Genomic DNA, 24,784 nt, shown 5'->3' on the forward strand with positions numbered 1-24,784 from the left:
GGGGGGGGGGGGTGTCACGCTCCGTGCGGGGAGCTCCCTCCAGCTGCGCCCCCCCACGCCTCACTTGGCAGCGTTCTGCGCGGGGTTGTACTCTGTTTCGCCCGACGACACCTGGGAGATGCGGCGCGTTGAGCCCCACAGGCGGCGGGAGAACTGTCCTGAGCGAACCTGAGCAGAGGACAGGAGGGACGGGGAGGGACGGAGGGGGGGGGACATGTTTTGTCTCAGCTGGAGCTGCATTATCATCTGAAAAACCTGGATCACAGGAAGTACGCCGCATACGATTAAGCTCCCCCAGCCTTACGCTCATGTGTCGCGCACACACACACACACACACACTCCCGCAGGCCACAAGCTCTTGACCTTGAAGTTCAGCGTCTCACCTCCTCCGGCTTCCCTGCCCCCACCACTATCAGCTTCCCGTCCTCCAGCCCCACCAGCACGTGGCTGAACTCCTTGGTGACGGAGACGCTCCTCACGGGAACCCTCAGCTCCAGAGGTGTGATCAAAGCGTCCAGACTGAACGGAGAACGGAGAGGCGTCAGAAACGAGCAGCTGCTGCCTTAAAGCAACACTTATTGTATAAAAAATAAAATAAAAATCACACAGGTTTTATAAAGCTTCTCCCTGCAGGTAATTTTGGCATCACGTGGTTGCTGCCACCCGCCTGTGAAAGGGGGAATATACTCCTTCTTACCTGTAACTTCATTTGTCTGACTGTTAGCAAAATATCTCAAAAACCACTGGATGGATTTTCACGAAACTCTCAGAGAGTAATCACCGGATGCACATCTACAACCGATTGACTTTTGGAGTCAGCTTGATTTAAGATGGCTGCCACAGCTATTTAAGCTTACGAAACACAAGAATGGCTACAACTCCGTCATTTTTACAGCTTCGGAGGTAAAATTTAGTGTGGTAGTAGCTGAGCATCGTCCCCGATACATACTCCAACTGTTGACTGATTGCACCGGATCTGCTTTTAAAACTTTGCCGTTAACTATTAAAGTCACTTTTGTTTGTCTGTTGGCGAAATATCTCACGAAGCACTGAATGGATTTGAATGAAACTCTCTGACAGTAATCACTGGATGTGCCTCTACAACCGATTCACTTTTAAAGTTGCCACAATTTAAGATGGCCGCCACAGCTAATCAACATTAGCCAACACAAAAAGGACTACAGCTCAGTCAGTTTTACAGATATTGAGCTAAAATTCGGCACGGTGGCAGCTGAGAATCAACTCTGAGAGCTAACACATCTTGTGAGATTTTGAATAAGACTGAGTAAAACAAACTTAAAAGGGTTTCATCGAAATGGCTCCAACTCGGTCGTTTCTTATCTCGGTTTAAACAATTGACATGAAAGGCGGCGGACAGCCTTCAAGGGATCTTAGTTTTATTTTAAAAAGCCTTTACCTGAATAAGTCTCGTATGTGGAGGCTCCCCTGCATGGTGGCCAGGATGACATATTCGGACACCAGGCGGAGGACGGTCACTCGCTCCTCCGTGCTGAAGGAGGACAGCAGGCAGCCGTTCACCGAGTACACGTGAACCGAGCACTTCCCCTGTGGAAACGGGCAGAGGTGAACATTTACCACGAGCTCCAACGTGACACCCCCACCCACCTGTTCTCCCCCCCGCCGTACCTTCCTGTGCGGGCGCTCCTCCTGGGACGTCTGCACGACGATGTGACCCTCCATGCCCACCTGGAGCTCGGAGATCTGGGCGGGCGTGCAGCTCTCGCCGGGCGGCCGCAGCGTGCGCAGGAACTGCCCTCGCCGGACTGTGTGCACGATCACGGTTCCATCCTGAGGCGCCACAGAGACCACAGCGTCAGAGGCCGGGAAGCGGCGTGAAACTTACACGTGTAGCTGGGTTCGGATAACGTCGGATCCGAGGTGAAAACCTTCTGCAACAAACTGCATCAGCAGACCCCGACTGAACGGATGCAGCCGTTTGTCCTAAAGTTTCTGCTTACCTTTTGTTTCAGGGCTGTTGTTTTTTTATTAAAATAATGGAACCGTAGATGGGAGACAGAAAACAGATCAGTCTATCTTCGAAATTCATCCACTTCCCTCTGGGTGTTAAACCTTTTTAAACTTTAAAGTCAGTTGTTTTTTTTTTGTCCAATTGGGTTTCCAGCACCAGTCATTTATGACCAAGATAACAAGCATCTTTTCACCTCCTAAACAAGCATCTGGGATGCATCTATCTATAAGATATGTTACTTTTCTATGTGTCGCTTTTCTACACAGAATCATTTCCCACATGCAGGGTTTGTATTGGGCCGAAAACTGTAAACGCAGATGTTGCCGCTTTGCGTCCAAACATCGCCAAAATCTCTGCTCAGACGGGACGCCAACCTGCCCATCTGTAGCCCAACTGAAGGGGGGGGAAAATAGGAGTTTCAGCTGCTCTTTGCATCACTTTATCCGATCTAGATGCCACAAAAACAGACTGAAAAAGCAGCTTTCTACTCCCCGGGCTGCGGCCTCCATCACCCCTCTCCAAACTAGAGGCTCTTCCAGCCTGCAACTGTACGAGCTGAAGAAAACTCCCTTTTTTATTACAAAAAAAAAAAAAAAAAAAAGAAAGAAAAAGAAGCTAGCATATATTATACCCACTGTCTGTAGGATCCTGTCCTATCAGTTGTTGCAGTTTTCTTGAAGCTTCTAGCAGAATCTCATTGTCTGAACATAAGTGACTTGTGAGTTGTTAATATTTTTTAAATTCTCCCGTCTTAAAAACGCTCTGGAGATTGTTGAGATCTGGTGATTTTAATCACCCGGCAAAGAGCTAGTTTGGTGCACGAGCGTGCAGGTCGGAAAGCTTCATTTTTATTTATTAGTCTGGAGTGACGTGAGCGGGAATTCCAGCCCCCATATTTAAAAAAAACAACAACCTTATACGATGGGATTTCTGGGTGTCGCGGTAGCCGGCAGAGGAAAATGATCAATATCAAAAGAAACTAAAATTAAAAGGATTATTTCTGAAGACGTACTTGTTAGGATAACTTTAATTTAAAGGTAGATTAGGATGAGAATTTGCTTATTTTAGTTGCCTGGATGGTTAGGTGGCGTCTCCATGGACTCATTTTTACACAAATCTAAAATACGACACAAATGATTCTTTTCATTCAGCTCATTCTGCAGCGCGGGTCACATGTGGTGGATAAATAGAAACTTCTCTTCTCTCTCACGAGCTCTTATTTACTCCGGCAATAAAAACACGCAGAGCTGGAGCTCCGAGTTTTACCCATAATTCTCTTCTTGACGTGCAGTTTGTGACACGAGAGGACAGGATTCAAGACAGTCCCACATTTTTTTTTTTTTTCGAGAAAAGCAACATCTCTGACCTTTGACCCCGAGACAGCCATGTCCAGTTCAGTGCTGATGGCCACGCAGGTCACCTCCTGGTCGTGTCCGCAGAGAATCTGCACGGGCCGGGGAGACAGGCCGCTGGAGAACCCGCCCTGAAGGACAACCAAGAACGAGTCTTTACGTGAACGAGTCTTTTTAGCGGATGGACAACGGCGCTCCGAGGCACGGCAAGGCGTTCACCTGCTGCACGACCTGCCACACGATGCAGGACGTGTCCCTCGAACCTGAGATGAGGTAGATGCCGCACAGATCCAGGGCCAGGCAAGTGACCACGTCTTTGTAAGAAACAGACAAAAAAAAATTTGCTAAATGAATATGTTGCACTGACATGATGAGAGACAGAGATCCGATACGGGACGGAGAGGCGCTGACCGATGTGCCGGCAGATCCTGCCCACCAGCTTCCCTTTCCCCAGCTGAGTGACGCGGAGGCTGCAGTCCCAATGTCCCCCGCTGAACAGCAGGCGCCCGTCGTTGGACACCACCAGCACCTGAGCGCTGATGTCCACGCCGGGGGAGAACGGCCCGCTCAGGAAACGCTGAGTCCTGTGGGGGAAAAAATAAACAAAAGAACGACAAAACCGCAGACGGAATGACATCATTAGTCGTGATCTGAACGTGGAGATTCGTAACCAGCGATTAGACGGCCCGGTGCTGCTCGTCTCGCTGGTTTAATGTCTGAAGTGAGGCCTGAAAACGATGAGTTCACTGTGTGACTCACTTGGGGTTGCTCAGTGTCGGATCTTTAGTGAAGGTGAAGTAGTTGGTGATGTTTTTGTCGTACGACAACCAGCTGTGGGTCCCGATCAAACCGTTCGAGCTCACTGTCACCTTCGAACGGGAAACACAGCATCAGCACGGCAGCAGTGAACCTCACATAGTCAAGCCATGTCCACGCTTTTTTCTTTTTCCCCTCATGGTTTCAGTTTTAGATTGGGACATTACCAGGGTGTCCGAGCCCTGCATGATGGTGTGATTCTGGTTCTTTGGCACCAACGCCTGGACCAGAGGAAGTCCGTCGCTTACAACCTGAAGGTGCAAACACGCGTGTCAGTAAGAGACGGGATGAACTGAGACCCCCCCACACACACACACACACAAACCACCCCCCGGAAGGCGCCTACCTCCATAAACGGCCGGAGTTTGTTGAGGTTCTCGAAGATGTTTGCGGGCAGCGTGTCGAGGCGGGACAGCCGCCGGGAGACGTTCTGCGCAGTCATCCGAGGAGGATGAGGCTCCTGGGTGGAGAGGAAAGACGTCTCATTGAGCTGACTCGTACATCGAGACTCACAGAGAGAGAAACTGCAGAAAGAGGCGGCCCTGAGTGACGCGAAAACACGGACGGACGTCAAAAACAAAGCGCCGAATTGAACGGTTTAACTCTGATGTTGTAAAACCACACCAAAATAAATAAAAGTTTTTGTATTTAATGTTGTTTTCTTTCCATCCAGAACAAAACAGGTCAGTGCTTTTAGCCGTTTTCTCGCAGAAACAGAGCATCCGAGTCTACACCTTTCCAAAGAGGTGATGTTTTCCTGTCTCCGCCCGGTGCTGCGGTGTCTGACTGTACCTTCAGCAGCTGACAGGGCGTCTGTCCGAAGTTGCTGATGATGCCCTCCAGGGCTTTGCGCTCGTTCTCGTTGGCGATCGCGTCCAGATCGACGGCACCTGCAGAGGTAACAGGAAATGAGCCTCTTGCCGGGACTGTGTTTAAAACAGCCCCAGTGGTTGGTTAAAGCGAGAGCCTCTCAGTCAGTAGCTGGATAAAACAAAGCGCTTTAATTATTGATTCCACTCACTGAACGGTCTGTGTTGTACATCCACAAGTTCACAAAATCGTGATTTTTTTAGCTTCGTTTGTGGAAACACTGTCTCGTTTTACTGCTGCTTGTCAGAAGAGAAGCGGCGACAGCTCCCATAACTATTAGAGTTACCATTTTCTCCGAACGATGTGCAAAGCGAACAGAGACGGAGGGGAGCAGCCGGAAACTTTGTTCTTACATCAGACAGACAAAAAAGAGACTTTCTGCTACAGCTAAACTTTGATGTGGCGGTAGCTGAGAGTCATCGGATGCTTATCTCCCGACGACATCAAAAGAGAGAGAACAAAATCACAAAAACAACAAAACAAGAGTGGTTTCTTTGATTTTGTGGGTCTGTGTAAAATGCTTGGTGGGACAGTTTGGGCTGGTCTGTCTTCCAAAGCTTTTCTTTTCTTTCTTGATGAAAGGGTTTTTGTCTCACCCTCGTAGGTGCAGTAGTAGAAGACGTTGAGAGCGTTCACGGCCTCCTCGCCCCTCTGCTTGTAGCCAAAGATCAGGTCGATCCATTCGTGGAGGTGCGTGGACACGTGCTCCGACTCCTGGCAAAACAAACGCAGGAGTCGTTTTCATCTCGACAGAAGCACGAGTAGCTGTTCAGGACTCTGGCCGGTCCCGTCCGCTCACCAGGGCCTTCCTGTGCTTCCTGATGAAGTCCTCCATCGACGAGGCCCAGCGGGGCAGCACCACGTCTGTCACCGGCTCCTGGGAGATCTGCAGGCGGCCCAAGTCGAAGCCTATGAAAGTCAGACCGTGTTACGGCGTCAACCTTCGAGTCTCGGAAGCGCGGGCGGGGCGACGGAGGGCAGACGAGCTCGAGCCGCTCACCGTTCATGTTCTGCAGGATCTCCGGGAAGTAGAAGAACTCCGGGATCAGCTCCTTGACGTCCGCCGGGCTCTCCATGCGCGCCTGCCAGGCCGCCGCCACCGAGTGGAACTGTCTGTCTGCGACGTCGAACCTGAGCGACACCGACAGAGCCGCAGCGTGAGGTCGCGTCGAACGTCGGCTCACTTCGCCACGTTAAGGGTGATTAACCGTGGCGGCCGTCTTGAGCCGACTCGGAACAGTTAATCGGCTGAACTGATCACTTTCTGAGAGTCCCGTCAGAACGAGCAGAAAACACCCGAGCGGTCCTCGTTCCTACCTTCCGCTCTGCAACTGGATGTGCAGCGTGGTGAACGGCTCCATTCGGATCATGTAGTGCATGACTCCTGCTGCGTTGGAGTAGTGTGTGCCGTAGTGGAATTTGTCGATGGTGCCCGTCGGGTCTTCGAAGCTCTCGTACCTAAAAGCTCACGGACGTTAGAATCCCCACGTGCCTTTCGGCTGGAGCGTCTCCCCCCCCACTCCCCAATCAACGTGACGCCACTTACTTCTCTCTGACGTTCTGCGCGTGGCGCGGGTTGACCACGCCTATCGGTTTGGACAGGTCTCTGAAGATCGACGGGTCCTCCAGGTCCAGAACGGCAGAAGTGTAGTCACACAGAATCCAGGGGAACTGAAGGGGGGGGGGGAGAAACAGGGGCATGCGGCTATACTAAAACGCTGAGCGACAAAAGAAGCAGAGCGCCGTGTGCTTACCACAGGGTACTGCGACAGGTCGTTGTACGTGCGCCCCGCAATGGTGTTGAGTTGCATCAGATATTCGAAATTGGAGATGTCTCTACAAACCCATTTCTGTTCACAGCAACACCACACCACAGATAAATAAAATAAAATAAAATAAAAAACAGGATTTCTGAGTGAATTGGCTTCATGTGCAGAAGTCAAACAAACACCTGAGTGAGGCCGGACGCCTTCAGCAGCTCCTGGGGGGAGCGGGAGCCAAAGTAAAACAGGTTTGGGGGCTGCAGGCCGAGGATCCTCGTGTACACCTTGTTCCGTACCTGAAGGGTGACAGATTGGGGAGGTCAGAGCTCTTAGCGGCTTTTGTTTCATTGTAATTAGAAAAAGACAGGAGACAGAACTGGAAGTGATGAGCTAAAGATGTTGAGGTTCTCCTTGGGAGGGACGAGGACGGACAGGATTAGGAACGAGGTCATCAGAGGGACAGCACAGGTTGAAGTACTGGGAGATAAAGTTAGAGAGGCCAGACTGAGACGGTTTGGACATGTGCAGAGGAGGGACAGTGGGTATGTAGAAGGATGATAGAGACAAAGAGGATGTAGTTAGAGAGGACAGAGGACACAGAGGACAGAGTTAGATGGAGGAGGAGGAATCGCTGTGGAGAACAGACATCTGCAACTTCAGCTCAATTAGTTTCAGAAGGATTTGAGCTTGTTTTTTTTTATTATTCTCTGATTAAATAAAAGGATTTAAAAAGGGTGGCAAGATAAAGAAACAGAGTTAGGGTTAAAGGCTGAAGGGATTCAAAACTGAAAGCCACGCGACCTTCTTCCTGAAGTTGATGAAGTAGTGCGCCTGGTCGATGAAGAACAGCTCCAGCGCAGACCGCCGCAGGTTGTAGCGCCTCAGGTGGACCTCTCGGAGCTGCGACAGAGGCCTCTTGAAATCGTACCCGATTCCTGCGGGAGGCAGATCTTTACTCGCCTGCGAACAGAGCCCCCCCCCGGCGAGCAGAGCAGCCGAACGGAGACACTGCCTACCCTCCTCCGTCTCCTCTTTCTCGCTGCTGCCGTCGTAGAAGTACAGGTGATGGGTGGTGACCTCCAGGCGGCCCGGGACGACCGCCACGATGGTGATGAGCTCGCAGTCTTCGGACAGAACCAGCTTTTCCTTCTGACTCTCATCCTCTCCTTCCCCTCTGAAAGAATGAAAACACGGTTTAGTTTGTTGTTTTTTTCTTGTTTTCCCTTTCCTAAATGTGTAGCACTCATTTCAGAGCCTCACTTGTTGTCCGAAAAGAGCAGGTCTTCTTCTTCCAAGTGGTCGTCCTCCATGTTCCTTACTTTTGCCTCCTTAGCGACAGCCAAGGGGAGGGGTTCAGAGCTGCGGGGGCTTTCAGCTCCTTTTTAATCACAGCAGAGAAGATTCGTTCAGTTCACTGTTCCGGTCGTTGTGTATAAAAAAAAAAAAAAAGAGAAAAGCTTGCATGCCTGCGCCTTACCCATGTTGTCCCTCAGAGCGCTGGCCTCACTGTGGGGATCGTAGTCGTAGTTGGGAACCAGTTTGAGACGCATCTTTGAATACGTTTCGGCGCTGGACAGCTTCCATTTCACCTCCGGCTGAGCTCTGACATCGAGACGTGACAGGAAAAAAACAAAACCAGGTAATTGGAGACTTTCTGCCGTTGCAGCAGCAGGTGTGTGAAGGTGTGTGTGAAGGCGAGACGCCGTCGTACCCGTTGGCCCACGCTCCTCTCTCGCAGGTGAAGAGCCGGCGGAGGGCTCTCCAGTGCTGCCACACCACCCCCTGCTGGCTGGAGCCCTGCTTCTGCCAAACGAGGAACCTGCTGTTCTCGCTCCGGACCCGCTTCAGGTAGGGGTCGACGATCACCTCCTGTCGTCACGGTGAGAGACGACGAGACGGCAGGGTTTAGACGGACGGATTAGGGTCATCAACATTCAGTTTCTTTTTTTCCCCCCATGTTTGTACCGTGATGCTTTCTTAATTACCTGAACGCTTCAAACATTATTTTTAAACAAAATGCTACACAAGAGATGGACTTTAACTTTAAACCTTTACATTTTCTTTTTAATTAATTTAAGCTCCTAATACCAAGCTTTGAGTCTCATTATGTTGGGAAAAACTATTTCCCCGCTTACAGTAAAATGGAAAAACCTTTGCATGTTTTAAAGGAACAGTTCAGCTCTTTCGAAGTGGGGTTCTGTGGAAACTTTTGAACAACAATTATCTTACCTGTTGCAGACAGCTCTTTGAACGATCCCAGTTTGGAGAAAAACACAAAGGTTTTGATTGGACTGAGTCCACCCACCTGGAACTTGGACTTGCTGTCGGACGTGTCCTTGTCTCGTCTGAACGCCGTGCTCATCAGGTCGTCAAAGCAGGAGTTCCAGAAGTTGGACATGATGTCGTGGCTCCTCCCGAACGTGTCCAGCTCGTACTGCTCCATGGTGGGCAGGACCTGCCGGGCGGGACGGCGACACAAACAAACGGAAGATCAGCGCAGAAGTCCACCGCAACTCGAGGACATCAGCATGAACTGTAGCTTTAATTCATTAACATTTGTTGTCACGAACGACTTGTGAAGATAAATAAAACGCACATCTTTACTTGACACAAACATTCGGTCTCTGTAAATAAATACCAAAGTCCGAGAACTCTGCACTAGCCATGTTTTGAAACTTTCAGAGGTGCCAAAGTTACGCCGCGGATGCTTGATGCTTGCCGGGATTCGTGTACAGAAGCAATCTAAACAAAGCAGATGGATGGGGCTGTGCTGTCCCACGCGTCCGACGATGAATCTAAAGCCAGCGAAGGGGAGCAGCGCGGCTGTTTGGCGCCGGTTCACAAAAGATCTCAGCCTCGAGCTGAAACGTAAACCGATCTCTGCCTGAAATGGGCGGCGGGTTGGATGGATAACACTTGAAAGTTTGAGGAATGGGAGCCGAACCCGCGCCTCTGGGAGGTGAGAGGTCGGAAAACAAGATTACGAAAAAACAAAACAGATTTGACAAAGAGCAGAGCGAGCGGCGAGCGAAGGAGGGCGGTCGGTTACGAGGCTCCCTAAATAAAACGGACGGATGAGCGATCGCCCCAAACAGGAGCTGACCTTTTGCTGGTAAAAACCGCGCCACTCCAGCGTCTGACAGTAGGCCCTGAGGTCCTCCGCGAAGGTGGCGCTGCCGTTGGTGACAGGCAGGCTGGGCAGGTCGTCCTGCAGGACCACGGGGTCAGCGTGCTGGTCGAGGAGCGTGCGCACGATGGGCACCAGCTGCGAGAAGGTCTCCGCCTGGGCGCCGTCTGCGTCGTCCATTCCCTCTCCTGGCCACAGGGGGGCGCCCAGCTTCCCCAGCAGGAAACAGACCTCCTCCCAGCTGAGGCAGAGGACAGTCTGGAGGAGGCTGTGGAGCTTCAGGTAGGCCATCTCGCACACCTGAAGATGGACGAAAAAGGGACGGAGTTCAGAAAAGTTGAGGATTTTTCTTGCAGCTTAGGCAGAAATAAGAAATAGAAACGTGACATTTCAGAACAAAAAGCAAGTGTTTCTTTTTTTTTTTTCATTGTATTGTTTGTATGTTTCGTCAAAATTTGCATACCGACGTGAAAGGCAGGTAATTATGTAATTGCCTGTGCCTGTGTGTGTGTGTGTGTGTGTGTGTTCGAACTGTCTGAATCGTTGGCATGCAAGGCGGAGTGCATTCCTTTAAAAGCACTCACTGAAAACTACAAAGTGAAACATTAAAAAAAAAAGAAAGGTTAACTTGAACTGTAACAAGTGTTGCAGTCTGAAAGCCACGCCGCCAGTAGTTTTCCAAGATACGCACGTCTAAAAACGCGGGTACGTGCTCGGCGTAAACAGAGCCGGAAGCTCGAGCAACGTGAACCGACCTACTTCGGGTCGGCTGAATGAAAAACGTGGCGGAATCGAACAGGCGCTCAGGAGAAAACGAAAGAGTGAATCTGCTGCTAAATGAGAAAGAAGAAGAAAAAGAAGAACGAACGAGCGAGACAGACGTGACGAATAAATATCAGGGATCAAACCAGGGCGCCGTAAAGACGGAGCCGCCGGTTCAGGAAGGTCGACGTCTGTCCCGTTTTGGCTTACTTCGGCTGTTTCCGTAGCTAAACAAACACACGAGGCGTTTCTTAACACAGAGATCAAGACTAAATGTGTTTTTAATCCTGTATTAAATCCTTCACCAGAAGGTGTAAAACACAAGTGTTGACAAGCATCTAAACATGCAGCATATAGCTCCTTTGATAATGCTGAATATGCTGTTGCCAAGGTAACACGGCGCCAGACTCACACTGAGTTTCCATGTAGCTGGAGATCAGGTTTAATGAGCAGATCTTTCACACAACGCTGACCAGCTAATCTGAACCAAGTGTTGAGTTGATGGAAGCACAATCGCTGAGTCAAGACTGTGAGGCTGTGATTAAATTGATCTGAAATTTTTTACGATTATTATTTGTCCGTTATTTGTTAACTTGGACTCGTAAACGGTGTCTCGCTGCATTTAAAGGTTGCTTCCATCTGACTGCTGTCACATATATATCGCACATTTTACAGAGGATTTCATCCAAATTTCAGAGCTACGAACAAACAATATCTTACCTGTTGTGGATGGCTCTTTGAATGACCTCGGTTTGAATGGATCGACGAGCTAACGGCTAGTCAGAGCGGGGCCGAGACCTGTGGTCCTGAAACACCTTCAGTCAATAAAATATCGTGCGGCTGCTAGTTTATAATCATTTACGCCGCTAGTTTCATATTACACACTTATACAATGTTATCATTCATTACATTACCAGGCTGCAACCAGAGGTGCTAATGCTAGCTGCTGCTGCAGAAGTCATAGAATTACTACATAAGTTAATGTGTAATCTAAACCTTACGTTACTGTAAGTTCAGGAAACGGTGTTCGAGCGAAGCACCGTTCAGACTAGCCGTTAGCTCGTCGGTCCGGTCAGAAGTGAATCGTTTGTCCAAACTGAGGTCCTTCGAAGCGCCATCTTCAACAGGTAAGATGCTGACTGTTAATAACACAGAAAATATTTGAACTGCGGCTTTAAAATCATTTAAAAATGATGTTTTAGTGGCAAAATGTGGCTTTAAAATACTAAAAGAAGAAAACAAAAACTAGGATCCTTACAACTTCTGATGTTACCCTTCCAAAGTTTCTGGAAACTGAAGTTTGAACGTTTTTTAGCACCTTTGGGAAGAATCCAGAAAGACTTTAAATGTTTATTTCACATCGTAGTGATGTTTGCCCCCGCCCCGCCCCCGGTCCCCGTCCCTCCCTCACAGCTGCCGTTTATCTCTCGGACAGCTCCAGAAACATAAGGCTTTAGGAGGAGCCGCTCACGTTCCGGGGACGAACAGACAGAAGCAGCGGCACGTGATGGAAAAGCCCGAGGGCCCTTCTAATTCACCGCCGCTCACTTTCTTCTCCAGCAGCAGCCATAACTCAGAGAGGAGCTGCCCTTTTCATACAGAAACACTCCCTGACAGGAATGACTGCAACGCCTTCACAAAGACGCCCGTAGAAGGTCCGGTATTCCAGCGCCCTCTTTATCTGAGCTCACTTATCGAGTTAAATGCGTCAAGCTCCTGCAGACGTCTAGCTTGCGGGCGTTTCGGCTGCGAACGTCAGGCAGGGGTGAGGGAAGAAAAACGATCTGCAGGAGGAGGCTGACCTGCGAGCTCTGCTGCTGGATGTAGCCCATGATGATCCTCAGGCCGATCTGGGCCATCTCCTTCAGCTCGGCGTTGCCGGGGCTGCCAGGGGTGCTGTGCCAGGCCTGCAACCTGTCCAGCAGGTTCACCACCTCCTCAAAAATCTGCGGCGCAAACAAAAACGGCTGTCAGCAAAAAGGAACCAGACCTGTTTCCACACCTTGCAGGGACACACGTTCGCCACTCTGCCCCGACTCTCGAGGCTTTCGCGACACAAAGCGCTGACGTTTGACCTCGAGTTTTAACTGTAACGACACCCACAGAGTCATTTACTGTCAGCGCTTGGTATTTAGAGCACGAAGAATGGAAAATAAATACCCAAAGGTCGTAAAATTTCAGGCAAAGTTTTTGAAACAGAGTGTTTTGTCATTTTATTTCACTAAACAAACACAAGTAAAGACAGAAATAATAATAAGTCACAGTTTGACATCAATAAATACCACTGATGTTCATGTTTTAAATGAAACGTGTAGCAGAAACCATTTATCCTGCAGCTTTTTTTTGCACTCACATCTCCCACAAGTTTGTAATTCGGGCCAAACTTAGCTAAATCCAAAAGGGGGAAAATATTTTTTAAATTGTTATTTTTTAAAACGCAGTTTAGCAAAAACAAGTCAAGTGTCCCGATCTGCACCAGTCTTTAAACGTCACCAGTCATCACTTGTTTGCACAGGGTTGCCATTTTCTCAAGTCCAACAACGAATAGCTACCGTTTAAATTCCAGAAAACAAAAAGTAAATTTGACTTTAATATTTTGAAATGGTGCAAACTTCACTTTTAACCAGAGAGTCCAAACGCAGTGTGGGAGTTAAAGATATCAAACAGATGCTAGTAAGATGGTTTAATATTTAGTTTTTATTTAAATTGTCTGTTTTGCTGAAGAAAATTAACCTGTTTTTGTTAGATTATAAACAAAATTGTGTTACAGCTTTGAGAACAATGATTCAACTTCAGAGCCATTTGTTGGAGTTTTACAGGAAGTGATTTGCTACAGAGTTCAACAAGTTCTTCACATTTGGTTTTTATTATATTGACTTCAACTTAAAACTCAGCTACCAGGCATGAAATCCTTTTCTGTCTCCAAAATAAACTATTATCAAGATGGAGACGGGCTTTCAATAATCATGAACTTGCTTTAAAAAAAACAGCCAGTGGCTTGTTTTTACCTTTTCGTTCCACAGATTGCGGTTGTCCGTACCCTCGGCAAACAGGAAGTCCTGCAGCAGCCTGAGGAGCCGAACCAGACTGGGACAGAAGGGCAGAGACACTCCCTGAGCGTCCCGCAGGTCCGACAGCGAGGACTCCAACATCATCTCCAAAAGGCTGCAGAGTCCCACACGGAAACGGCGTCACACATTTCTGTATTTAGACTAAATGTCTCATTTAGAAAAACAAAAAGCAAACTAACCTGCGCTTTATTTCATCGGGAGGACGAACCAGCTGGCAGGACGAGCCCAGTTTGGTGAGGACAGAAAACACCTGGCCCCTCTCCCTCCACACCACGTCCTCCGGCCCGTCGGCGCCGCTCCACAGCACGCGGAAGACGATGTTGGTCAGCAGGTTGCACAGCTCCTCCTCGGGGGTCTGCTGAAGTGCGAACAGACTGAAGCGTCAGTGAGGTCTGGGGTCCAGGGGAAGGGCTCGGGTTTTTAAAGAAGGCGTACCTGAGGGTTGGACGTGTTGGAGATGGTGTCTCCGGTCGGAGGGTCCGTCCCATAGCTGGTGTCGTCCAGCACGTTGGACAAGCTGGAGCTCTTCCTCGGCCGGAGGGGCGGAAAGGGTTTGGAGTGCTCCAGAGGGGACGGCGTGTTGGCCAGACTCCCCGCGGGGGTGTGCAGCTCGCCGTCGCCCGTGCACAGCTCCAAATCGAAGGGCGACGTGCCGAAGGGGGAGAGCGGCTGGTAGTCCCTCCCCTCATCCTCAGGCTGTGGCGAGGCGATGTCGGCTGACGACGAGTGGCTGCCCTGATCCACCGAGTCAAAGGACTTGAAGTGGAGGGAGCCGGCGAAGTTCTTCAGCTGGCCTCCACCCCGGCTGGGGGGGGACTGGGACAGGTCCGAGAATCCCTCCGAGATGTCCCGCTGGCCGCACTCGTCCTCCTCGTCCTCGTCCTCGATGTCCTGGGAGTTGCGGTAGTTCAGGAACATGTCGGCGCGAGCGTCCTCGATGACCAGCGACGGCTCGCGGCACAGGTGAGGCCGGTAGCTCGGCGCCAAGGAGCCCTGGCTGCCGGACTCCGAGATGCTGGCGGCGTGCGACCCGTAGGACTCCTTGACGTAGAGCTTGGTCAGAACGTCCTGCCAGCCCGGCTGCTTGGCAAACTGCCTTGCGTAATCCTCGTTGGAGTAGATCAGATGGAAGAGCTGCAGCGATCCCGGGAGAAAAAGACAACCTCGTTTTAGTTTGTTCGTTTTGCGGCTGACACCCGTTTCACGACACAAAACGCTGCGTCATGGAGAACACTGACCTTGCGACAGACGTCCAGCCGGACGGTGAGTTCAGCTCGGTGAGACAGACACACGACGGCCAGGAGGTCTCGGAAGTTAGGACTGTTATCTGTGGGGCAGCAGGTGGAATTAGGATGTGGTGATTCCTGATCTCAGCAGAAGGTGATGAACACACAGGAGCTTTCATACGCTGACCAAGTTTTACCATTTTAAACAAAAGCCCCCTTTTACAACCAAGACGAAAACTATTCTCAAACCAAGTTGTTCAAAGTTTGGAATATTTTTAGGTTTATCAGCAGACAGATGAAACACACTTATTACTTCAGTCTGACTAATCTATGACTGTGGGAGTTCAAATGTGTGTCAACTTCTGCTTTTAGTAGAAGTGCGACTTCTTCAGCCAAAAAAACAAAAAAATACAACAAAAACCCCAACTAAATATATCTGTTATCTTCTAATCGTGTCTGTTTGAGGGAATGTCTTCTGCACAGAACGGCTGCAGCTGCGTTTCTGTTTCTCCACATCAACCGTGTGACCGATCCAAATTACATTTAAACCTTTTTTTTATCTTTTTGTAGAAGAACAACTATAATATGTGCGTGCTCGGGCTGAATGTCTCGCTGAACGACAACACTTTATCTTGAGATTTAGTTTTTCTTTTGTTTTTTCATGTTTTAATTCATCCAGTCAACAATTAAAACCGCCTTGACCCCAGATGTAGCCCAACAGGCCCAAACCATGACACTACCACCACCGTGTTGTACTGATTAAATCCGGGTTTTCTGAAAGGAATGTAAAACTTTTCAATCCAAAAACCACTTCTACTCGTTTAAACTAAAACATTTGACCTCATCTACTAATTGAGCGTCATTTTGGCTTTTCTGTGCGATCGAACTCCAAACAGGAAGTCAGATGATTCGATCACGCCAAACGAAAGGCAAACAACAGCCTTTAGTTTCCTCCCGTTTGTTCGCGTTCTGCCTGACGGAGTCCGAATTCGTTTTTCTTTTTAAAACAACGCACTCCCACAACCTTCCGCGGCGACGTTTTCCCTTTTGTCACATTTAAATCCTCCCTAAAACCTGAACGTCAGCCCATCCCGTTTAGTTTTTGTCCACCTTCAAGTTGACCGTTTCACGCACAAAATATGGCATCTTTCAAAAACAAACGATAGCAAATTAAATCTCCGTGAATCTTGAAAGGTTAATCACCTTTTGTTACGCTTTCCTGTGACATTTTTCCTTTTCCTACAATTCATTTAATTTTCCCATTCAATAGGAAATGACTGAAAAGGTCAAATTTCCAGACTTATTTTCATGCTCATGTCGTTGCCGAGCTTCATGTCCTCTAATACTATTAGAACTGAAGATGTCTTAATACTAACTTGTTGAATTGTTGTCAACTTCTTCGTAAACCATTTCTAAAGCTAAAAGTATCACCTGTCGCGAGGACCTGCTCGTACAGACAGCGCACGGTGGTCATGGTGACGGGGACGTTCTCCAGGAAGCACACCAGGCCGAGGTAGCCGAAGTCCTTCAGCTTGATGCGCTGCTTGTTGCGCTCCGAGACCTTCTCACTCTTGAGGATTTTGTATAAAACCTGCATCGGCACGGGGGGAAATATTTTAGTCCCAGTTGATGACAAACAACGAGGAGAGTTTTACGTCGTAAAACAGGTCAGGATCAGGCGCTCTCACCCGGAACACCCGCTCGCGGGCCTCGTCTCCGAAGCTCGGCGTGAGCAGCAGGCAGTAGAGCTGCTCCACGCCCCACTCCAGCAGCACGGCCTGCACCTGCTCGCGGGGCGGGCTGCTCCTCAGGAGCTCGTACAGGACGTCCAAGGCCTTCACCACCTGACGGCACGGGAGAGGAGCGGATAAATCACAGAGAAAATACGAGCGAGAGCGGATTTAAAAAGAAAAAAAAAAGGTATCAAGGGGAGCGGGAACGAGCCAAGAAATCGGGGATGATGGATGATGGAGGAGCCTTTAGCTGGAAACATCTCGACGGAAAGGTCAAAAAGATTGCAATATCAAACTCCCTGAATTGGAGTAAAACACACACAGCTATAAAACATTTCAGTATTACCTGCTGCTCCTCTCTGGCCGTCAGAATGTAAGCGAGGACGCTGTGGAGCTCCTCGGTTGTCGGAGACTTGAGGAAATCCTTCAGCAAGCCGAAGAGAGACGTCTGAATGGTCTGCTTCTCATCAGACAGAGAGCTGCCGTCCTTCTCCACACTGAGACCAAACAGATTCATACAGAAAAAATAAAACAGATTCCTGTGCTTCTGATGACTCTACTGCCTTATCTAGGTTGTTTCTGGGCTCTTGCTGTGGAAGATTTACCTGTAGTATGTCCGAATGGTGTCCAGGATATACTGAACGCCGTACTTCTTCTTCATGCGCTGCTTGCTTTTGTTGATCACGGACGACATGTACTGAATGTGCGCTTTGGGAGAACGACAAAACACACTGCTGTCACCTCTCCTCAGGCCGGCATTTAAAAACGTATAACGTGCAAGGTCTGAACCCTCGTCTCCTTTCGCTCTCGAACACGATTAGTCTCGCGCCTTACCCAGACAGACGGCAAAGTTGCTCCGGGACCAGATGCGGAAGTTGAAGAGCAGGTGCTGGTAGAGCTGCTGCAGGAGCGGGCTGTTGCCCTCGTTGAAGACCTGCTCCAGCAGCAGCTGGCACGCCATCAAGGCGTTCATGTCCATCATGCTGCCCGAAACCTGCGGCAGACCCGAGAGAAGCGGACGGCTCAGCTCGAGGCATTTACATTTCCACGTTTGTGTGAAGTGTGCTAACGGTAACACTTGAAACTGATGCATAGAGGAGCTCTTGAGCTTGTTTGTCCTTCCACAGACAAATATGGACACTTTAAACAGTTAAAATAATACATACTTCCCATACAATATGCTCCACCTTAAATCAGCGGTTCAGATATTCTGAACTGAGGTTCTACAGAAAGGTGAGCAGTAATTATCTTACCTGCTGAACATAACTTTTTGAACAGTTTTGAACAGTTCTGAACAACAACAAAGCCGACCGCTGCCGTCTTAAAGCATCGCCAATCTCAAAAGTTTTAGGAATACTCACATCACATCAAAATGTACTTTACACAGTTGTGATGTACATTTTTTGTTGGAAGTGCTGGAAGCGCTCCAGGCTGCATTGAAAGTGCTACAGCTGGTTATTCTACGTAAATATCAGTAAGTAAGGTTGTTCAAAGAGCTATCTGCAACAGGTAAGACATTAATTGTTCATTACCTTCATAGAAACCCGCTTCACTAAATCTGAACTGTTGCTTTAATATCCTCCACAGCTGGCTGCAGCCATTAAACTCAGCTTTATGCGTCACCTTTCAAACCCAAGAGTAACTTTTAAAAAAGCAAAAAACATCAAACTAAACAGGCGACACAAATCAACAAGTATGGCGCTTGTTATTTAGAAACGGCTCTACTGGTAAAAACCCTTTGCTGTTTGATTAAAAATGTTTTAAAACAGCCACAACAACAAAATGAATAGGATTTAATTTAATAACATCAAATCCTTAAAAAACCAATGTTCTAAATTTAGAACCGCAGCTAAAACAAAATGCTAGCCACAGTTAACCACAGTTAACTGACCTTAGAAAACACAAAAATGACCATAACTCGGTCATTTTGACAGATATTGAGCTAAAATCTGGCGGGGTGGTAGCCGAGAGTCATCCTTAACACATACTCCAAACATTAACAAATCATGCAAAATCTTTCTTTAAACTGTAACATGAAAGGCGGCGAGCGACAGCCGCTCCTTCGAGGAATGCTACTTTAATTCTGTACAACTCTGGGAAAGTATTTTTCTCATTTTAGAGACATTAGATATGAAACAAGAGGTAATTTAGTGGCTTATTTAATTTTTAAAAAAGTCCTGGTTGGAAATAAATCAAAGGTTTCAAAGGTAATGCCATGAAAAGTAAAGAAATACTTCAGATAGTTCAGCAGCTCTTCTCTCATCCTGCATGAGTTCACATTCATCTCGCTTCCAAAATCAGGAAAAAATAAAAAAACAATTTTCCGCTGCAAGAAAACAGACATTTGTCTTTGTCGGCTCAACTTTAAATCCATCTCATCTTTCTTGCAGCGTTTGGAGCAGCAGAGTAAACTGGTGTCTTCTGCAGTTTACATTTTATCAACTGCAAAAAAAGGTCAACAGAACAGAAACTAAAGCGTTCATTTGGAACGAAATGGCTTTTTAAGCTAAAAGGGTGTTCCTTTCAACCCATTTTCTTTCCAGCTTGGCATTATTAGTCCTCCTTTAAGCTGAAACTAATTCAGCGAGCTGCACAACGTGTCATTCGATGCAGTCGCTCTGAAAAACCACGGCTGTTTCAGCGACTCCAGAGCCCATTCGTTACACAGAAATTACGCGACTGCGGCGCAGCGCAGAAAAAAAAAAAGGTCAGATTTGTTACTTTCAGATGCAACTCGGCTCGCCTCGCGCCGGGTTTCAGGAACCTACTTTGCTGAGCATGGCTCCCATGATGCTCGGCCCGTGGCACTGCAGCAGACTCTCCTGATTGACGGGGTGATGACGAATCAGGTTTTTCACCATCAGCAGGAAGGCGGCGATGCTGTTTCTCTCAAGTCTGCCCTCTGAGAAGGAAGGCAATGAAAGAAAGAAAGAAAAAAAAAATAGGGCAAAACTCGGTTTATGATTTCCTGTCTTACCCACGGTTATATTTTTGCATCACGAAGCAGTTTGCGGAGACGATCACATCTCCAGACGAGTTTTATTCGGCTGTCCGTTCCATCCGCCTAATTCTAGTTTGACCGTTTATGTAGTGGCACAAAGCCTCTAAAATAATACTCTTCCATCATGAGCATGACTACCTATTTCTGATATTTGAATTGGTAGCTTTACTACATCTGTCTGTCATTGCATCACATGCAGTGAAAAGACTTGAGTCAGAAACTGTCCTGAAAAACAGGTTTATGATTCAACTCGTACTATAAAATAAGAAATGGAAAACTTCTCGACAGATGAAGGTTTAAACACAACAAGTTCTCAGCTAATAGGTTTTTAATAATTACCCTCATGGTACTAAAATACTATTTTATGGAACAAACTTCGGCATTTTTTGTAGAATTAGATAAAAAATGAGAGCAAACTGTCTTTGTGACAAGCTGCTGCTGATTAAAGTTACCAGCTAGCCTGTTAAGACCTAGATAGCTTCCTAGTAAATGCTAATGATGAAACTGAGAAAGTAAATTTTGACTATGTGACAAGTTGTTAGTAACAAAGTGTCTAAAGGTCCAATTTACAGTTTGTTCTTATCCGTTTTGTCTGTTCTGCGTCATCACAGTGCTGATTTATCTCAAGATTAGGAGCAGTTTTAGGCCTGAATGATTCATATGTCAGAGTTAAGTGGCTTAACAACAACAAAAACCCAATTTCTCTGAAAATGGTTAGTCCGGGACCGAGCTAGTTGGACTACTGCAAACTGCTTATCGAGCTCGTATTAAAAGATTACAAGAACGTTTGGTTTCTTGGACGCAGAGTGTAAGGAAACAATGGATGACTCAAGACTTAATTCTCGAGGAATGCAGATACGTTCGTTTAGAGATTACTTTGACCTTATTACGAAAAAGGAGTGGCAATTTATGCTGACGGCATTAAAACACATTGTTAAAACAACAAAGCTTTGCAAAAACATGGATCTCCACAAAATGTTCATAAGAACAAATATCATGGAGGAGTTCTTCTGTCTGGTGGAGAATATCAAAAATTATTTAGATTTAGGTGTTTGTTTTAGTGTTGTCATGCTCTGTCATTTGTATTTGTTAATACACATTCCTTCCTGCTTTTCAGGCCTGCTGCACGTTCCTTCGCCTCCCGACTCGTACGGCGCAACAAGAAGAGTCGGAGGAACCTGAACCGACCTGCAGACTTGTTCAGGGGCAGCAGCATGGCGGTGGGGCCCCTGGCGGAGGTGAGCTCCGGTCCCAGCAGGTCCGAGGTCTCCTGGCCGCCGTTGTACACCTGCTCTGCCTCACACACCTGCTCGAGCAGAGGCAGCAGCACTCCAATCCCCCCGACAACGTTCACGACATCCTGCGTTCAGGGGAAACATAGGGCGGCCATGTTACGTTTTAAACACGAGGACGTGAATTCGCAAAAGCAAGCCTAACCAAAAGAAAGCCATGGAAAATAACAAAAGGAGGAAAAACTGAATAAAATTTGCTTAAATGAAAGAAGTAAAAACGAGTAAATCGGTATGAGAGCATCACATTAATATACTAAGTCATTAGGTGTTAAATAATAAGTTTAGTAAATAAATAAAATGCTTTTTTTATCCAACCTTGAGGTCCCAGTTCATCACTCTGTGTCCTGTCAGCCTGCCGTCATAAAGGTGATTGGGTGCCAAGTCCAGACAAATCTGACTCTTAAAAGCCTAAAACAACAACAACACACAGGTATGTATATAATAACAGTAGGTACTGACGGTGGAACACAAAACGTGAGTTTTCCTGAGCTTCCGACGGTCACCTGTGGAGTGTAGTAGAGCAGAAGCTTGCTATTCAGATCAGACAGCTCTCCATCCGCTTTGAACAAAGGCACATGATTGGGACCTGTGATGGGAAGCAGGAAACACTGTAGGTCAAAGAAATAAAATGCTCGCATGAAGCTAAACTGTGTGGGTCCCGGAGCTGGACAGACCTGCGGCGTGCAGAGCTCTCGCTTGGGTTAGCTGCAGAGCCTCGTGGCAGATAAAGGCGGTGCCCAGCAGCCCGTCCAGAGACGTGGGCGACCCCCACTCCGTGTCCTGTAGTCCGGCTGAAATGGTGTGCACCGTGGACTCTGCCGACGGCCCCCAGCGGCCGGCCCCGAAGGAGGCCGGGAAGGACTGGGAGCGGCTGAGGGAGGGGGCGTGGGCGGGGAAGGCGAACTCGGGCGACGGACTGGAGCTGAAGGACACGGGGAGGTTCGGGGAGGTGGTGGTGGTAGTGGTGCGCTGGCCTGCCGAGCCGATGCAGCAGTAGATGAAAGGCTTGAGGGCCAGGGAAGGGGGCGAAACAGACAGAGTTAGACGGACGGAGAGAAGAACTTCTGTCTTCGCAGCTTCACGCACAGTCAGAAAACATATTCCTGTTACCTCACTGAACGATGGGAAGCGAAGCTGAGCCGTTTTCCGCTGCTCTCCATCGATGTAGATCGTGACCAGATTCTGACCAAAAGGACGACGGCCCGGGATGTGGACTATAGCCACTGAATGCTAAGATACAAATGAAATTAAAGGCTGCTTATATTTTTTTTTTTACTGATGTTATTGCTGAAAAAGAAATGTCACAGAAGTAATAACAGCTCAGGAAATACACTTCCTACGTAAAAAATAATTTGAATCAAATTCATTTACATTTTTGCTAAAACAGGACAAATTAAAGGCCAAATCAAATCATAAATTCAGCTGCAGCATCACTAACATGTGGAGTCCCTCAAGACGCCGTTCTAGGCCCCGTCCTGTTTTCATTACACAAGTTGTGTTTGGCGTCCATTTAGAAAATACATACTCCTCCACAGCTTTGCAGATAATACTCAGATTTATTTTTCCCACACATATTAAAACTTGTGATTCTTTTAAGCCTTTTTTGAACTGCCTAAAAAACACCAAGGTTAATTTTTAAAATGTATTTCGTCTTTAGGACTCCTTAAAATTAAATGAAATAAAAAAATAAAAAATAAAACCCCACTTCTACTCACTGGCATTCAACTTGAACAGAGTTTGACACTTTCATATTATATATTGTGGTTTTTTATTGTGTTTTAAGGAAAGTTTTACTACTTTCTTGGTTTGTTCTGCTTCATATTTAATCTTAAGATATAATTCAGGAGCCAAATTAGCTGCCCTTTGATGCAGCTTTTGTTGTTTGTAAAGTGTTACGTGCATAAAGCCGACACAGCTGTATTACTCACCCAGCATGAGTCAGTTAGGGGGTACTCCGGCAGAGCGACCGCCATGTAGTCTTTCTTAGTGCAAACAGCCACCACCAGCACACCGTTCATGGTGAAGAAGGCCTCCAGACCAGTTCCACTCGCTGTGAAGAAACTTTACAGGAAAAAAAAAAAACGGCTCCGTCAAACAGTCCATCGTACGTCCACAGAAATAAAAGCTCAGAACTCAAATCGTGTGTCACAGACGAGTCCTCGTACCTGTAGAGTTGTTTCCTGCGCGGCCCCTTCCCCATGTCTTGATGACCCCCCGTGCCAGAGTTGGCGGGATGTTTATGGTTGTTGGAAACCTCCGAGTGATGGGAGGAAGGGAAGTCCATGTTCAGGCAGAGCCAGGCGTGAAAAGCGAAGCCGCTGCCTGGCCAGCGTTGGACCGTCGGGACCATGATCCCTGCCATGGGGGGCGTGAGATCAAAATATTGCAGAGCGTTATCCTGGCCCTCCCGGGCTGCCGTGGCTGAAAGCACGCATATCATGCGGGTGCAATAGGGGTGGATCTTCCCTGCCGCGGCGCCGTCGTCCTGATCCACCCTGAGGAGCCTCAGGAGGCTCTTCAGCTCCTCCGGCCTCAGACACAGGGAGCCCAAGTCCTGCAGGAGGCCCAGCAGGGAGTTCGCGCACTGCCTGTCCAGACTCTGGGGCTGCGAGAGCACCTGCAGCAAAGCCCCCACCATGTCAGCCTCCACCGCCACGGTGCGACACGACAGCGAGCCGCCGCACACGGCAGCCAGCCACTGGGCCACCAGCAGCTGGAGGTCCCGCTGACCCGACAGGTCGGGCAGCCACTGCAGGAGCAGCAGCAGAGGCTGCTCGTTGCTGATGCCGAGGTGATGAGCGTGGGCGTGCTCCCCTTCCACCGCCTGAGGCCCCGAGCCGGAGAAGACAGACAGGAAGGAGAAGAGAGGTTAATCAGCGCCAACTCGATTGGAATCGGAGGAAGATTCAGCAGGAGCAATTTGACTTCAGCAGTGCCGGGGGGGAGGTGGGGAGGGGATAATGAGAAAGTCTGAGCTGTACCATGTTCATCAGCTCCTGCAGCAGCCTCTTGGTGGGTTGACCTTGACTCCTCAGCACGTCAAACAGCTGAGAGTAGCCGATCCTCTCTTTAAAAACCTCCTGAGAGCACGAGAGACAGAAATGGGTTGGAGACAGCGCATTACTTCTGCCATTCAAAGAAAACACGATGACGTTTTCGACATGAACTCATCAAAAGTTGTCGCTTCCAGAGCCGTGACGTTAATGTTTAAAGCAGTAGCTCAGATCGTTTGAACCGGGGGGTTCTAGGAAAGAAGGTAACTTATGAACAATTGCAGAAACCGAGAGCTGAATGACTTTGCTGAAATCTGCTGAAGAAGCAAATTAAAGCCAAGGGAGGCAGAATACGAGCTAAAACTGTAAAATAATCAAAACGCTAGCTGAAAGCTAAAAGTAAGCTTAAGAGACAAAACTTAGAGGGAGTATGCTGAAGCAGATTTCAACGAGAACAATGTTGTTGAAGGACTTACTTCAAGAGATTTCTACGGGGAAAATGATTTTAAGTAAAAGGTAAATATTTAGAAAAAAAGGTATAAAAGTTTCAAAAGCCGAAAGTCTCCTGAACGAGCTGAATGTTGTGATAAACGAACGGCTAAAATGGCCACAAGTACGCAGAAGTGGTTAGACTTCAAAATAAATGACGTACTGAAAAATTAAAAAAAAAAACAGAAAAACACCACAGCGAAAGATGAATCAGCACGAGTCATGACTCAGCATTCACGTAATTAATATCTTACCTGTCATAGATAGCTCTCTGAACGGCGTCACCTTGAAGAAAAAGA

General features: G+C 48.0%; 1 protein-coding gene across 4 annotated transcripts in view; it reads right to left on the reverse strand.

Annotated features, from left to right (window-relative positions):
* nbeal2 (neurobeachin-like 2) overlaps positions 1–24,784 on the reverse strand; it is a 43,326-nt gene that overhangs the window by 520 nt on the left and 18,022 nt on the right. For 3 of the 4 annotated variants that reach the window (XM_017426502.3, XM_037980183.1, XM_017426503.3), the window contains 44 exons: positions 23,985–24,083; positions 23,169–23,827; positions 22,932–23,064; positions 22,114–22,233; positions 21,678–22,008; positions 21,507–21,589; positions 21,319–21,411; positions 20,900–21,071; positions 19,479–19,612; positions 17,545–17,704; positions 17,316–17,418; positions 17,057–17,207; positions 16,666–16,821; positions 16,409–16,568; positions 14,990–15,078; positions 14,187–14,885; positions 13,931–14,109; positions 13,689–13,845; positions 12,483–12,626; positions 9,895–10,218; positions 9,097–9,246; positions 8,503–8,660; positions 8,269–8,393; positions 8,052–8,169; positions 7,808–7,965; positions 7,593–7,726; positions 6,980–7,087; positions 6,783–6,878; positions 6,575–6,699; positions 6,346–6,486; positions 6,029–6,159; positions 5,828–5,937; positions 5,625–5,742; positions 4,951–5,048; positions 4,505–4,618; positions 4,326–4,409; positions 4,102–4,211; positions 3,754–3,926; positions 3,562–3,656; positions 3,357–3,473; positions 1,648–1,809; positions 1,418–1,566; positions 384–519; positions 13–168 (listed from right to left, as the gene is read on the reverse strand). In XM_017426502.3, coding sequence (XP_017281991.1) covers positions 61–168; positions 384–519; positions 1,418–1,566; positions 1,648–1,809; positions 3,357–3,473; positions 3,562–3,656; positions 3,754–3,926; positions 4,102–4,211; positions 4,326–4,409; positions 4,505–4,618; positions 4,951–5,048; positions 5,625–5,742; positions 5,828–5,937; positions 6,029–6,159; positions 6,346–6,486; positions 6,575–6,699; positions 6,783–6,878; positions 6,980–7,087; positions 7,593–7,726; positions 7,808–7,965; positions 8,052–8,169; positions 8,269–8,393; positions 8,503–8,660; positions 9,097–9,246; positions 9,895–10,218; positions 12,483–12,626; positions 13,689–13,845; positions 13,931–14,109; positions 14,187–14,885; positions 14,990–15,078; positions 16,409–16,568; positions 16,666–16,821; positions 17,057–17,207; positions 17,316–17,418; positions 17,545–17,704; positions 19,479–19,612; positions 20,900–21,071; positions 21,319–21,411; positions 21,507–21,589; positions 21,678–22,008; positions 22,114–22,233; positions 22,932–23,064; positions 23,169–23,827; positions 23,985–24,083 — 7,164 coding nt within the window. In that variant the 3' untranslated portion in view covers positions 13–60. The remainder of the gene's footprint in view (positions 1–12; positions 169–383; positions 520–1,417; positions 1,567–1,647; positions 1,810–3,356; positions 3,474–3,561; positions 3,657–3,753; positions 3,927–4,101; positions 4,212–4,325; positions 4,410–4,504; positions 4,619–4,950; positions 5,049–5,624; positions 5,743–5,827; positions 5,938–6,028; positions 6,160–6,345; positions 6,487–6,574; positions 6,700–6,782; positions 6,879–6,979; positions 7,088–7,592; positions 7,727–7,807; positions 7,966–8,051; positions 8,170–8,268; positions 8,394–8,502; positions 8,661–9,096; positions 9,247–9,894; positions 10,219–12,482; positions 12,627–13,688; positions 13,846–13,930; positions 14,110–14,186; positions 14,886–14,989; positions 15,079–16,408; positions 16,569–16,665; positions 16,822–17,056; positions 17,208–17,315; positions 17,419–17,544; positions 17,705–19,478; positions 19,613–20,899; positions 21,072–21,318; positions 21,412–21,506; positions 21,590–21,677; positions 22,009–22,113; positions 22,234–22,931; positions 23,065–23,168; positions 23,828–23,984; positions 24,084–24,784) is intronic. The other variant, XM_017426501.3, reaches the window with a different exon arrangement.

This window comes from Kryptolebias marmoratus, linkage group LG16 (assembly GCF_001649575.2).
Source record: "Kryptolebias marmoratus isolate JLee-2015 linkage group LG16, ASM164957v2, whole genome shotgun sequence".
NCBI lineage: Eukaryota > Metazoa > Chordata > Actinopteri > Cyprinodontiformes > Rivulidae > Kryptolebias > Kryptolebias marmoratus.